This window comes from Ovis canadensis, chromosome 4, assembly GCF_042477335.2.
Source record: "Ovis canadensis isolate MfBH-ARS-UI-01 breed Bighorn chromosome 4, ARS-UI_OviCan_v2, whole genome shotgun sequence".
In the NCBI taxonomy this organism is placed as follows: Eukaryota; Metazoa; Chordata; class Mammalia; order Artiodactyla; family Bovidae; genus Ovis; species Ovis canadensis.
The window spans coordinates 111,129,478-111,144,686 of NC_091248.1; the positions used below are offsets into that span (position 1 = coordinate 111,129,478).

At 48.4% G+C, this 15,209-nt stretch overlaps 1 protein-coding gene across 3 annotated transcripts in view; it reads right to left on the bottom strand.

The window, feature by feature from the left end:
- PLXNA4 (plexin A4) overlaps positions 1-15,209 on the bottom strand; it is a 487,488-nt gene that overhangs the window by 297,856 nt on the left and 174,423 nt on the right. The window contains exon 4 of one of the 3 annotated variants that reach the window (XM_069586984.1): positions 7,819-10,403. The exons of the other annotated variants lie outside the window; for them this stretch is intronic. Coding sequence (XP_069443085.1) covers positions 10,128-10,403 — 276 coding nt within the window. The 3' untranslated portion in view covers positions 7,819-10,127. Of the gene's footprint in view, positions 1-7,818; positions 10,404-15,209 lie in introns of those variants that run through there. 3 annotated transcript variants of the gene reach the window in all.

The following is a 15,209-nucleotide window of genomic DNA, read 5'->3' on the forward strand; positions in this document are numbered from 1 at the left end:
GTGATTTTTTTTTTTCTAAGGTAAAATCTACACATAAGGACATGTACAAATCTCAAGGGTACAGTTTGATGAGCTTTTGACAAATGTATTCACCTGGGTAACTAATATCCCGAATAAGAGCTGGACACTCCCATGGGGCCTGAAGAATACGAAGGTGACTTTTAAAATCTGATTGTCCTGTCCCTACATCTTCTGGGCATGTGTGGATGGGAAGAACTCAGAATGATCAACTTCCTCTCTTGCTCAACTCTGATCCACCCTCTCATCCCAGAAGAAAAAAATAAAGTATATTAAGTCACATTTGGAGAGACAAACACCTAATGAGCATTTGTATTTCTCATCTTCATGTTTCCAGAACAGTGCCCAATACGTGGCACAGATCAGACATCCACTCGTGTTTCTTAAATTAGGGAAAGAATGAATATCCTCAGGTTACTATCTCAGGGAAATAATGGACTACTCTTTCTCTAAGTTCCCATATGACAATGACAATCACAAAACCTTCCTGTCCCCCTCTTGGAGGGGAGGTCTTAGAAGCGTGCAAAAGAGCATTTTCCTGTAGCCCCCCAGCCCTCACCTCGACTGCGCTTTCTATAGCCAGCATGTCTCAGACTTCAAACTCCAGGGTCTCAAGAAAAGCAGGCTTGGGCCATAAGGAATTCCCATCTGTCCCCTACACTATTCTGGAGACAATGTCTGACACCATGTGCCCCCACCTTGGACACCCTCATTCTTTTTTCCCAGATCCTTCACTATGTGGAAGAGCCAGGCCACTCCTTAATAGCTTTCAGGCTTAAAACATTTACACAGCTTCCAGAGCAGAGGGAAGCTTCAGGAAGGACCATCCATATGCATGTGGCCCATTTACTTTCTGGCCTAATCAGCACCTGGATGGGGCCGGAGCTGACTCCTCGCGAGCACGCTCACGGTCAGGGTCCCCGGGAAAGCTCCCTGTGCACAGCTTGTGGGAGACTGCAGGCTTCTAAACAGCATAAGCCAGCATTTCAATCAGATTACTTCTCACTTGCAGTACTGCACAAAAGAGAAAAAAAAATAATGCTGAACATTCTGTTCACGGGAGAAAAAATAGCAGCAGAAAACTGTCACATTGTTTGGTCTATTTTCAATTTCATTCCCCAGCCCTGGAAATAGTGATCCGTGCAAGCAGGCCAGAGGAGGACTCTGGCAGCGAGCACGAGCACGCAGATCCCAGCTTGGGGTCTGGATGTAGAGGGGGAGAGGGAGGCTGCAGCTGGGAGAGTGGGAGCAGTCTGATAGACCACAGAGGGTCACGTGGGTTCAGCGAAGAAGCGTGCATTCAGAGAGGATGAAGGGGGGCAGCAAAGGCTGGGCACAGTGGGATGCAGATGGGGTGTAGCTTTCAGAGTCATGGTTCTCAGCCTCCGTCACACGCTGAGATCATCACCTGGGAGTTGTGGAAAATAAGGCTATCAAGAGGTAGTCGCATGAATCTACGCATGTGAGAAAATTGCATCGAACTAAACACGTGCACACATGTAAACATACTCACACGAGTACATGTGCAAACTGGCCAGATCTGAATGGGGAACTTGGATGAGTTGCACCAACATTGACTTTCCACGTGCAGTGTTGTACTACGTGCGTTCTAAGTCGCTTCAGTTGTGTCTGACCTTTTGCGACTCTACAGACTATAGCCCGCCAGGGCCCTCTGCCCATGGGATTCTCCAGGCCAGAAAACTAGAGTGGGTTGCCATTTCCTTCTCCAGGGTATCTTCCCAACCCGACGATCGAACTAGCATCTCTTGCAATGCAGGCGGATTTTTTACCACTGGGCCACAGGGGAAGCCTGTTGTACTATAGTTACATAAAAATGTTATCATGGAGGGAAACTGAATGGAGGGCACAAGGGACCTCACTGTATTATTTCTTTCAATTGCATGCAAATCCACAATTATTTCAAAATAGAAAACTTTTTAAAAAGTGCTGCAGGAGTCTGATTTAATGCATCTAGGGCGCAGCTTCTGATCCAGAGTGCTCAAAGCCCTCCAGGTGATTCTATGTGTGAAGGTTGAAAACCGACCACTCCAGAAGTGGAGATGCTGATGGAGAAGGTAAGACAGACACCTGAAATTGGGAAATCATCCTCATATGATTCTGTACTAAATGCTTCACTGGTACCTGTTGAATAAATGAACTGCTCAACAGCTGCATAGAAGGAGTCAGGGGTGCTGAGAGAAAGGGTAAGGCTTAGCATGAGGGGAAAGCACTGTGGAGGATGTGGGATTCAAACTGGATTTGATAGACGTGGAGAATTCAGAGAGAGGAGCCAGGAAAGGGCGTTGCAGGTGAGCAGAGAGAGGCTTGGAGATGGTGTGGTCATTCTGGGAGGAGGAAGGGAAGGGGGAGGGCAAGGACTCTACTTTCAGCACAACAAAGAGTGAGGGTGGATAAAGCTGGTATGAAAAAGCTGGCCCTCTCCGTGTCTTTGGACAGGTGGCTCTCCTGACCACTCAGATCAGCTTTTCCTTGCAAATTGCCAAGAGCAATCGTCAGCAGAGACAGTTCTCCAGAAGACCCATGGCCTTTTTCAGGTAAGCACAATGTGGAGAACTCGGAGAGGCTCAGATTATAGCTATTTAGTCACTCAATTGTATCCTGCTCTTCTGTGACCACATGGACTGTAGTCCATCAGGCTTCTCTGTCCATGGAATTCTCCCGGCAAGAATACTGGAGTGGGTTGTCATTCCCATCTCCAGGGGATCTTCCAGAACCAAGGATTGAACCCAGGTCTCCTGCATTGCAGGTGGATTCTTTACCACTGAACCACTGGGGATGCCCTTAGGACATAGCACCAATGGGTATAAATGTAAACAGTCCTCATCATGGCTGAAAATGCCTTGCTTATCTCCACCACTCCATATGGCCTTAGACATCCGCAGCCCAGAACCCAGTCAAGAGCCAGAAAATTCCAGAACGGGCCTGAGAATGGTTATGATAGAAATCTCAGTGCCTGCAAACCAAAGCTAATGCACTTGACACAACGGGTCCTTTGAGTACTCACTCAATGTCTTTTTACTCTTGTTTTACACAAGTTTAATAAGCTCGATGATCGCTTTCCAAGTAAACAAAAAATTTCAGAACAAAATTAAACAGGTGTCACATGAGACAGCATCACTGACAACAGTGACAAGTGATAGGTGTGAGACGCCCCAACTGTAGAGGGGAGACAGGAATTAGATGAAGTCACAAGGTGCTCAGCTGAGAGAAGAAGGCCACCTCAGCAAGCTTGAGGGGCTCTGCTATAAAGGTAGAGAAAGAGCTTTGAGATGCTCAAGCGCAAGTTCTAACAAGCCCTGCAGAGGCTCTCCTTGCTTTACCCTTGCACCTGTTATGTTTGTCCAATGTATACACAAAGGTGAGCAGCTGCCAGTGGGTGAGGAGCAGCTGGCTAGCCTTCTTGATTCCAGAGAATGCCCTCTGCCAAAGGAACTAGTGCCCATCTTGAAGCTTGTCTTCTTCCCTTGTAGCAGCCACCGCTGCCCTCCCAGCACATGCAAAGGGCAGGCTGCTCTCAAACCATTCAGTCTCTTAGTTCAAGTAAACTTAACAGGGGAGCATCCGAGGGACCACGAGAAGCTCTTCTCACATCATGACCGCAGAAACAGCCCTTTGCATGAGATGGACCAGCTGTGAACTCCAACATCAGCTTGGTCAGAAACTCTGGGCATCCTTGACCTAGCTGCGTCTTTGTGCCTGAGCACCCCACCCACTGACCTATCGTCCAGGGACTAGAGCCCAAGAGCTGGTCAGCAAAGCACAAGCCACTTAGCTGACCTAATGCCACCACACACCAGTGTGCAGTCACCAGAGCTCTCCTCCCCTTGGTGCTGATGCTGAGTATCTCCTAGGATGCTCTTTGTGTGGGGACAGGCAGGCTGGGCGATCACCACTCCCCCCCACACACCCTCCAAACACAACCATCCCAGGAAGCAGTGCTCAGAGAAGAGAGGTCCCCAGCACAGGGAGCTCCATCAGTGCTCTGTGATGAACTAGAGGAGTGGGGTGGGGGGTGGGGGGTGGGGGTGGGGGGAGGGGGTGTTCAAGAGGGAGGGGCTACATGTATTCATGTAGCTGATTCACACTGTTGTACAGCAGAAATGAACACAACATGGTAAAGCAATCATACCCCAATAAAAACATTTTAAAAAATTCAAAAAAAATAAAATTAAATAAGCTGCCCTGGACTCTGAGGTCTTGCCACACACAAGTAGCCCTAGAGGTGGCAGGGAAGGGGGTCAGAGGCTGCAAACACAGGCATCCTGACGTGTGGCTACACATGGTCTCCTCCAGAGCCCCCAGGCAGCTCTCTCTGGATGCTGCTGTGTCCTGCTTTCATCCAAAGGTGAACGTTGAAAAGAGAAATTAGGCAGGGAAGAGAGGCTCTTAGAAGCCCCTGTGTACTCAGGGGCAGATGAAAATATTAGCCTAAAATCAGGCAGTAGGTCAGAGCGTGGGGGCCCAGGCCAGGTCTCTGACTCTAATTGCTGCTAAAGATCGCCGGGCAGCCTGGGTGACAGCTGGGAGTCTTCCGTGGATCCTCAGGCACAAAACATAAATCATCTCCCTCTCACTTGTTACTAATCTTGCCTTCCTGCTGCGTCAGCCAGATTCCCGCATCGGCCTGGGTTTAAACAGGGACTTTTGTTCCCTCCTAGGTTTTTTCTGTTCTTTTCCTCCGACCTCCTCCCCCACCCTCATCCCTACCGAAAGCGATGACCGAGGAGAGCAAACTCCAAAAGGCAGGCTTGCGGCTTCACTATGGGGTTACAGGGAGAGAAGGAAGAGGGGTTTGGGCACCGACATGGGGGGACAGAACCTGAGTGACCAGGAGGGAGAAGGTGGTCGCCTGGATCCCCCTGCAGACTCTCACTGGCCAGCGTTCCTTCCAAGGCAAACCCCTTCTCCATTCCCAGCGTGGCCAGGTGCGTTGTGCATCAGAGATGTGGCTTCCCCGTGGGACTGGATCTCACAGTGTGATGTGGAGAACAGCGCTCGCCCTGCTGAGCTGGCCGAGGGGCTCAGAGACGGTGACCCTGTCACTCCTTAGGGCAAGGATGGCCTGAGCTCTGATGACGGCTGCAGAGATCTTCTTTCATTTCGTTTCCTTCGGTCCCATTGCATCACCTCTGTGATGCAATATGGGTCAGAACTTCCTCCTCAGAGGATTTACCCAGAGGCCTGACCCTAAATAGCTCCCCGAGATGCTGCACCTTATGTAACCCTCCCACAGGCTGACAGAGGCTGCACACGGTACCAGATCCCCGCCGAGTCCCGTTTCATAAAACTCGGGGTGGTGTTCCAGAAACTTTTCCTAAAGTTCTCCCTCGAGCTGGGGGACACTCACCTTAGTGACTTTGCCAGTGAACCCCTGGGGGGACCAGATGCTGGCCCCCTGATCTCCCAGGTCAGAAAAAGAGGCTGGATGGGGCTGCAAGCCTGCATCAACTCACCACTTGCTGCAAACCCGTTCTCACAGGCCCCGAGCCAGGGAGGCACCAGGCAGGGGTCACTGGCCAGGTGAGAGAACCAGGACACTGCCAGGCCAGCATGGCTTGTGTGGAGTCTCAGCTGAAGCTGCTCGGACCCCCTCACCCTGCACCAGCCTTGAACCCTGGCAACAGGGAGGTCACACGGTGCAGGGCTATGGTTATGAGTGGGGCTTCCGAGCCCGACTGTGGGGCTGGGATCTGATGAGCCACCTTGACCATGACTTCTTGAACTTTCCTGTGCCCCGACTGGTCTACTGTTCAAAGGGTGAGAGCAAAAGCGGCACAGCATCGAGGTACAAGATTAATGGACATAATCCACGTAAAGTGTTTGGAAGAGCACCAAGCTTGGGTAGGTGCCCGGTGTAGGCTGTGAGTCTGATCTCCATGGTTGTGTTATTACCCTTTATTTTTATTATTATCCTCTCTGGTGACTGAGACTAGTGGCCTGGGATGAGGGGACTGCAGGGTCCGTGTGAGGGAGCAATGCAGACAGAGGGATGTTAGTGGCCACTTGTCACCCTGATCGCCCCCACCGTACCCCGGAGCTGGTCCTGCCTGTTGGAATGGGAGCTCACTGTGCTCTGAGAACCTCAGGGGATCAGTTGTTTCTGCAGACAGTAAGAGCAGAGCAGTTGGAGGTGAGTGTGTGTGTGTGTGTGTTGGGTAGGAGGACATGTAACTCACATTCCCCTCAGAGTGTGTATGTTTAACCCCAAAGCTCTCAGAAGCTGTTTGCGAAACTGTGGACTTTGCATCCAGGATGAGGACAGCACTCATAGGGGACTGAGCGTAGACTTTGCAGATTGAAAACCTGGGGTGTTAAACCGCCTACTGCATGTTGCTTGCCCACAGCTTCACCAAGTATCAGGTTCCTTGCTAATGCTGGGCAGGACCTGGCTGTTTCTGAGGCTCCTTCTAGCTGTTAAATTCTAGGAGCTGTGACTCCATTCCTGCCACATTTGACTCACTGTGAGGTGCTCGACTCACTCCTTTCTCTCTGACTTTGTTCCTCTTTCATCCAACCCCTTAGTCTTGGAAGCAGCCAGAGGAGCAGGGACAAAGGGAGACCGAGAGCTCCCTGCCAGGCTGAAAGGACTGGCGACAGGTGTCTGTCTTCCCAGGGGAGGAGGCAGGTCCCCCGGGTCCAGAATCCGGGCCGCAGAGCCAGGAGTCAGTGGACCGAGTGGATGCACCCAGGCTCCACACAGCCCACCCCGAGCAGAGCTTGGCGGGCCATGCTCACAAACATACCTACCTGGCATGAAAATACTCTAAGAAGATGTACAGGGAGCCTCTGTACTCCTTATTCCTCATCCTCCCTATTCCACCCATCCTTCAGAGCAGTTCTGCCTGTTTTGATTGAGACCTACTCCACTCACATTGAAACCCGTGCGTGCGTGTGTCCGACTCTTTGCAGCCCCATGGACTCCTCTGTCCATGGGACTCTCCAGGCAAAAATGCTGGAGTGGGTTGCCATGCCCTCCTCCAGGGGAACTTCCCAACCCAGGGATCGAAAGCACATCTCCTATGTCTCCTGCGCTGCAGATGGATTCTTTACCTGCTGACCCATTGGAAAAGCCCAGGATCAAACAAAACTTTTCAGGAAAACAGGTCTTACCTTAGCTTCCTGGAACGCACTCTGATATTTTCTTATCCTATTTCATTTCAAAAACTATTGGGTCCAGCCCATGAAATTGACTTAATGGTCTGCTGAGAGGTTCTGACCTTGGTTTGGAAAGTTCTGTTTTAGAGGTAATGACTCCACAGGGCTGCAAAGTAAGCAAAGACCCTGATTTTTGGAGGGACAGACTACCTGACATATTCAAAGTCAGAATAGCCCTAGGGCTAAACTGAAGGGCTTTCCAGAGGCCTGGGCCACTTTGGAGAAGGACTTCTGTATCATTCCAGTGACTAACTCTCAGCACAGACCTCAACTGGCCCATTTAAAAAGCATGGTACACTCCTCCTGCCAGGAGACTGCATGCATGCGTTGTCCATGTGGGTTATGAAAGAAGCTGCATTTGGTAAGTCACACGCTCTCCAAGAACTTCTTAGAAATTGCAGGTACTAAACTACTTCAACGGAGGTTTTCCCTTGCTTCTGAGACTTTCAGGAATGCAGAAACTCAGGCTCTTTCTAATTCACGTGCTGGTCACCCTTAATTCTCTTCGATGTTCAAGGACACCCACGTGAGACAGGAAAAGGACTGTTCCTCTGGCCTCTTGGATTCATAGCAGCTGTTTCCTTCTTGCCAAGAAGGAAAGTATCTAGGCATACCTGATTTTTTTTTTCTTCTCATATTACAAACTTTATAAACTTTCAGAAAGGACAAATGTTCATCTAATCCAGACTCCTATTTTCAGGTGAGAAGAGCATGACCCAGGGAAGTTGGTGACTTGCTTAGAAACACACGGATTACTGGAGGCAGGGGCTAGAATTCAGGTGGTGTCCCTTTGGCCCCAGCATCCCACACCACTTTCCACAAGCGGAAGTAAGAAAGACCAAGTTTCCGACACTCCTGGGCTTACCCTCTGATGTATTAGCAGAGGAGGCTGAGGGTGTCTCAAGAGAACTGAAAACGAGTAGGTGATGATTTTGAGGGAAAAACTCAGCCTTCCAGGCCTCATTTCCTCCTTTTCTAAAGAGAAGGAAAGCCAGCCCACGTGGGATATCTGCTTCTATGAGGACAAATCACGTCAGCACCTTCATGTTCCATGCGAAGTTGGAAGGGGCGGGGGCTCTAGTCATACCTACACTAATTGCCCTAGGTTTATGGATCTGGAGAGACAGATATCGACACTCTCATTTGTCCCGAATGGTCCCAGCCTGCCAGACCTCCCTGAGATCAGCAAGGGCTCATTATCTCAGCTGGCCTCTCCCCCTGAGCCTGGCTGAGATGGCCTCACCCTTGCTGGGATAGCCCACCCCCCAGGCCTGGGCTGTTCTCTGAACAGCAGGGCTGAGGTGGACTGAGGGGGAAGTTCACAGAAGCCAATGAGCCACCCTGGTGATTTTCACAGGATGGGGCATGAGTCCCATTTTCTACTGTGAGACATGTGTTTAAGAGTCCATTGATCCAGCTCTCGGGTTTCCTTCAGGGATGGAGATGCTTTTTGGTGGCACGCACACATACACAGAGGCACAGAGGCACACATACCATTCAGATCCTACATTCCAGTGTGTCTCTAGGGACCAGTCAGCCTTTTAAAAAATTCCTGAGGCTGTATCAATGCACCTCTCCTGGTCTGGGGTGCAGGCATTAGTTTGTGGGGTTTGTCCTAGTCAATTTAACTGAATGGGGTCAATTCTTTTGCTTTCTAGGGGGGTGGATCCAGGGCTTTGTTGTATTTTCAAAAATGCTCAAGAAAAGAGTTTATTCATATCACAATCCCTGGCTGCCTCACAGCCACACTTAAATTTAGAACACTGAGATTTTTCACGTCGGAAATGAGGACTGTATACCACATTAGCAAAGATTTAATAAAATTTCACAGCTTTCTAGTGGGAACATAAATTGGAACAATACTTTTAGAAAACAATTTAGTAATAGATAGCCAATCTTGAATGTGTTTATGCCCTCTGACCTAGAAACACCACTTCTGGGAATCTAGCCAAAGGAAATAGTGTGAAATACAGAGATTAAAAAGAAGAAAAGCAAAACTTTATGCACAATCATTTTTATATTAGCATTATTTATCATCTGAAAATGAGAAGTAACTTAAATACAAAACAGTAAGAGAGTGGATAAGTAAATTACGTTGCATGCACATGATAGAATATTAAGCACATGTTTAAAATTATGTTTATGAAGAGTTTACAAGTGAGGAAATTGCTTGAGTTACAAAGTTTCATATATATATGCATGTGTGTGTGTGATTTTCTTTCCAGACTATTCAATGAATACATATATAGTATATAAAATAACCTTAATTATGAAAAATAATTAACATAAAAATTGGAAGGAAATATTAACAATGGCCGTGAGGTGGTAGCACTCTGGGTATGCATTTCCTTTTATCTTTCTGTTATCCATTTCTGTATTTCTGGAATAAAACTAAAAAATTTTTATTCTAAATTCATTTTTTAAAAACTTTGAACAAGAAAGTATGTTATAGAGGGAAAAGACCAGTCACATCTCTGCCACCAACCTCATCTGCAGGTGACCTCAAGGAAGTTATGTGACCTTTCTACCTCCCTCCCTCCACTACCCATCACCCCTCCCCTCGATCACTAATGAGTGTGTAGGATCACATGATCTCTAAAATCCGTTCTTCTCTAACATTCTATATCTCAAAATATCATCCCCCTGTGTTTGAGGATGGAATCTCAAAAAGGGGCCCAAGAGGCGTAACCAGCTTACGAGTAAAACACTATAATCATCTTAACAAGCAATGGACTTGGAAGGGTCTTCTGGAAGATGCAGCTGTTCTTTTACAGTCAGCGGAGAAACATGCTGACATGATGTCCTTGGGTGTGGACATCTGGAGCCAAACACCCGAAAGAACGGGTTTGCTGGCAGCTGTGCTGTGAAACCAGGAATGGCGGTTGGGGGAGGCGGGGTCTCGGCCCTGAGTCCATCCACCAGCCTGGCTGTAGCTACTCTTGTGAGTCCAGGGCAGACGGCATGATGACCCACACTGCGGCAGCAGGACAAATCTCACATCCCACAACCTCCTCAGCAGCTCCAGTTCCCAGCATCCCCCCCTTGACTGAACCCCGGGGATGCTCTTCTCTGTTTTGAGCATGGAAGTCCTTCCTCCCAATTTGTAGTCGTCTCGAGTCCTCGAGTCCCATTTCCTCAGTGGTGTTATCTGGCAACGAAGTGTTGATGTGGTGTTGATGTCTGCCCCTTTCTGGATAATCCCACTGCACCTGGATGGTTCACAGGGGAGGAGAAATGAGGAGAATCCACAAACTAAAGTGGCTTCCTACCCTGGACAAGAGGATGAATGGATCTCTCAGGTCCCTTCCAATGTGGAATTCCACAACTGGATAATCTCATGTGGTTGCATAGTCATCCTTGGGATTTGCAAGGGGCTGGTCCCAGGAGCCCCCATGGGTATCAAAATCCATGGATGCTCAAGTCCCTTATATGCAACAACATAGTACAGTTGGCCTCCTATATCAACAGGTTCCACATCCACAGACAGAGGGCCGACTGCTCTCCTCTGGACCTTGGCCATCTTTCCTACAGTTCAGAGAAAATAATGACTTGCTTCTAAGCTTGATATTTGGTCTACATACACTAGGAAGGATAGGAGTTAAAATAGCGAAATATTTCCACACTGGTTGGTAAGTAGCCACTGCCTTTCAACACCTCGCCTGTTGCTTCAGCAACCCAGGCTCTTCCACTAGAATACTGCTCAAGGACCTTGCTAAGATCCATCACCTAAAGGGTTAATGTCTGGTCCTTCAGGGAACCTCCAGGATCCAGCATTAGGCTTTATGCCCTTGATGGTGAAATGTTTTGAGTCTTACCACTCATGTTCCTTCTGCCTAAATTGAATCTATTGGGCTGAGAGAAGCTAAGACTGAAAATCCTTAAGGAGAGAGTTGTATGTGATAACCAGGATGGTTTAAAACCAGTAAGGACAAGTTTTGGTTTGGATCACCCAGTTGCCCCTACTGCTTGGGGGAGGTGGGGAAAAGGTCACAGTGATGGCAAACAGGTAAGAAAAGTAGGCTGTGTCTTCTGCCCCATGGCCCTGCTTTCTTTGTAGGGCTCACATTTCCTCCTTACTGACTGGGCTGAAAGTCCTACTCAAGTGAACAGACGTTGAAATATCACATAAGCATCACCATCCGTCCTACTGGGCTCTTCCAGGGGCTACTGAGCAGTCACTGTGTTTCCCACCTGGCATCTTGAGGAGGAAGAAGGAAACAGAGATGCTTTTCCTGGCTCTAAGGGGAAGAGAAGGATGGAGATGCTGAGCAGATGGCCTTGGGTCACCTTATCTATCATACGGACAGCTGGGAACAGACCCAGCCTTGCCCTTTGCCCTCCATGGAGGAATCGTGGAATTATCACCTCCATTCCCATCAGTAGAGGAGAGCTCTGGCAGGATTGCATTCTGCTGGCTGTATGTGGGAGACTGGTTTATGAGATGGAGGCCAGAGAGATTGGCTTCAGGGAAGGAGGGGTCAAAGTGCTGCCTTTTGATCATGAAACCATCGTCATTCTGGCCTGCCCTCTCCTAGCACTCACCCCACCCCCAGGTTCTGCTGGGAAAGGCCGCCATCATGTTATACCTTTACAGGCTCTCCATCAGGAGATGTAGAAGATGTCAAGGACGTCTCTGGACTCTAGGTCTTGCCCTTTCTGTCTGTCAGTCCATCTGTCTGTCCCCTCACTGCAGTCTAGCATCCCTCCTGGGCAGGGACTCTACTGAAAGCTAAAACTTCAGATGTGAACTCTAGGAGACAACAGCCCAGGAGGCAAGCCCCAGTCTTCAATAGTGTGTTGTTGAAAAAGTTCTGGTATGTTGGCCATCATCCCAATTATGTTTGCCCATGATATGATCTGGCTGTCACAGATTAAAGGAACTCAGGGTGGGGTGGCAGGTGGTGGTCAACCCAAAGAAATGTTTGGAATGAAAGGAACAAGGAATGAAAGGAACAAGCTTGTGCTCATATGTTTTCACTTGAATGTATTCAGATCTGGCAGAGAAAGTGGGTTAACTTTTCATTAATGATTTGCTCCATTTTCTCCCCCCAGCTACAGATGAAGGCTCTCCCACCCCTATTTCCTGGAGTGGTTGATACTCTACGCAGGTTCTCTCTCCCTGTCTCTGTTAAGCAACTCCCACCAATCAGATTGCTCGCTGGCACCTCTCATTCCTACTTAAGCCTCAGTTCTGAAATCCTTCATCAACAACTGTTAGCAGTTCTGACACACAATTGACAAGACCAATGAAAGACAGTTTATAGGCTTGGCTCTTGCCACCAAATCTATGTCAACTTGAAACGGCTTTCAATTTACTGGCATCAAAGGACCCAGAAGGTAGGAATGGGCTGGTACTGCCATTGTCACATTCGTGGTCGTTTTATTTGAAATTTGAGTCTTTTCAATTCATCACAAGTCTTCAGCAAGGTCCTGCTTTCAAGTTCTGTTCCAATCTAAGCAAGAGCCACTTGGGCCCAGATGCACTGTTTATAGTTACATCATGCTCGTAAGCATAGAGGAAGAGAGTAATGTTAGTGTTAGTTACTCAGTCGTGTCCGACTCTTTGCAACCCCATGGACTGCAGCCCGCCAGGCTCCTCTGTCCATGGGATTCTCCAGGCAAGAATACCAGAGCGGGTTGCCATTCCCTTTTCCAGGGAATCTTCCCAACACAAGGATTGAACCCTGGTCTTCTGCATTGCAGGCAGATTCTTTACTGTCTGAGTAGCAGGGAAGCCCATAGACGAACCGAAGACACAAGCAAACGATGTGCCCATTGATGTGTGAACAGAAAAGGACCAAGAAGTTCTGGCATCCAACCCACTGCCCAGCACCCGTTGTTTAAAGTGCACTCCTCACCACTTGGACTTCTCATTTCCACATCCCAGACTCCCAGGGCCTTTTTCTCTAGATCATATAGATCCTCATGCTTGGAGTAGGAGGGATCCCAAATTCTATCCACCAACCACATCCTTGAGTGTCTTGACCCCCTCAGATAGATATTTTTGAAATGGTTTACCTCTCCAAACCCAACAAACACCCAACACCCCGCTTTACAGAGCTCTATCCTCAGGGAACATTTCCTAGGCCCTCAAAGGTGTTCAGCTTTATCCCCACCTAATAACCCCCATCACTTCGTGGCAAATAGATGGGGAAAAAATGGAAACAGCAACAGATTTTATTTTCCTGGGCTCCAAAATCACTGCAGAATGTGACTGCAGACATGAAATTAAAAGACGCTTGGTCCTTGGAAGAAAAGTTATGACAAACCTAGACAGCAAATAAAAGAGCAGAGACATCACTTTGCTGGCAAAGGTCCACATAGTCAAGCTATGTGGTTTTTCCAGTAGTCATATACAGATGTGAGAGTTGGACCATAAAGAAGACAGAGCACTGAAGAATTGATGCATTTGAGCTGTGGTGCTGGAGAAATCTCTTGAGAGTTCCTTGGATAGCAAGGAGGTCAAATCAGTCAATCTTAAAGGAAATATTCAACTCTGAATATTTATTGGAAGGACTGATGCTAATGCTGAAGCTCCAATACGTTGGCCTCCTGAGGCAAAAAGTCAACTCGTTGGAAAAGATCCTGATGCTGGGAAGACTGAAGGCAAAAGGAAAAGGGGGCAACAGAGGATGAGATGGTTGGGTGGCATCACCGACTCAATGGACATGAGTTTGAGCAAACTCTGGGAGATAGTTAAGGACAGGGAAGGCTGGCAGGCTATAGCCCATGGGTTGCGAAGAGTCTGACAAGACTGAGTGGCTGAACAACAACGACAGTGCCCTACAGAGCGGATCCTGCTGCTTAGAAACTCTCCCCTCTGCTTGCTCATGGTGGCTCCTTGTCACCTGGCAGATCTCAGGGTAGACACTTCTACCTTCCATTCAGAGTAGAGGGCCTGCCCCAACACCCGATTATCTTCTATTTCAACACCCTACTTGTTTCTTCCAAAGTCGTTATAACTACTTGTCATTATTTTATCTGTTTTTGTCTTTTCCCTGTTTATAATTTGACTCCCTTTGTTGAGTGAACACACGAATGAATTGGATGGATGGATGAAACTGCATGCTAGCTCCATGCCAGGCATTCTTCCTGCACGGGTGATGCAACATTCTACCAGACAGATGGCCTCATGGGGCTTCTCATCTTGCAGACAGAGGCCCTATGAGAAACTGAAATTGCGGGAGGCTTATACAAAAATGAAGGAGCTCAGACAGAGGCAGGAGGAAGGGAACAGCATCTCGTCAGCTGAAAGCTAAATCCGGTGTAAATATCACAGAAAATCTATTAGTGCTACCGGCTTGGAGGGCAATTGCTTTTTAATATAATAAGATCTTCCTTGGAGGCGATTATGAGGCCCTGATAAGGATCAGGTGACATGTTGAGGTTTTGCAGATGGATTAATTTCTGTTTACATCTAGTCGCTTATGGCCCGGGGAGTTCTTGGTTTTCAGAGAGAAGATGGGAGAAAGGGCCCCTGGAGAAAGCAACCTGCACAGAATCCTTTAGGTGATATTCTAGGGAGCACAGGGCTTCCCAGGTGGCTCAGCAGTCAAGAATCTGCCTGCCAGTGCCCGAGACGTGGGTTTGATTCCTGGGAAGATCCCCTGGAGAAGGAAATGGCAACCCACTCCAGTATTCTTACTGGGAAAATTCCTCAGACAGAGGAGTCTGGTGGACTACAGTCCATGGGATCGAAAAGAGTTGGACATGACTTAACAACTAAACAGCAACTGGGAAGTACATTGCCTGCTGAAGGTCACAGGGTGAGCCAGAAAGACAATCAGGGCCCCTGGGGAGGGCCCTCCACTCAGAAAATACAGGCCAAGATTTGGATGAGGCTCCACTCTCTTTCCCTCCCAAACCTCAGGGCTGCCCCTGCTGAAGTGGAAGAACTCCCAGGGACAAAAATGTAGGGTTTAGAGACAAAGTGACCTGACACATAAGGGAACTGCAGGATTAAACACTGATGGAGGGGAACAGAAAAGGGCGTTTACCTCTTAGCTCATCTTAGT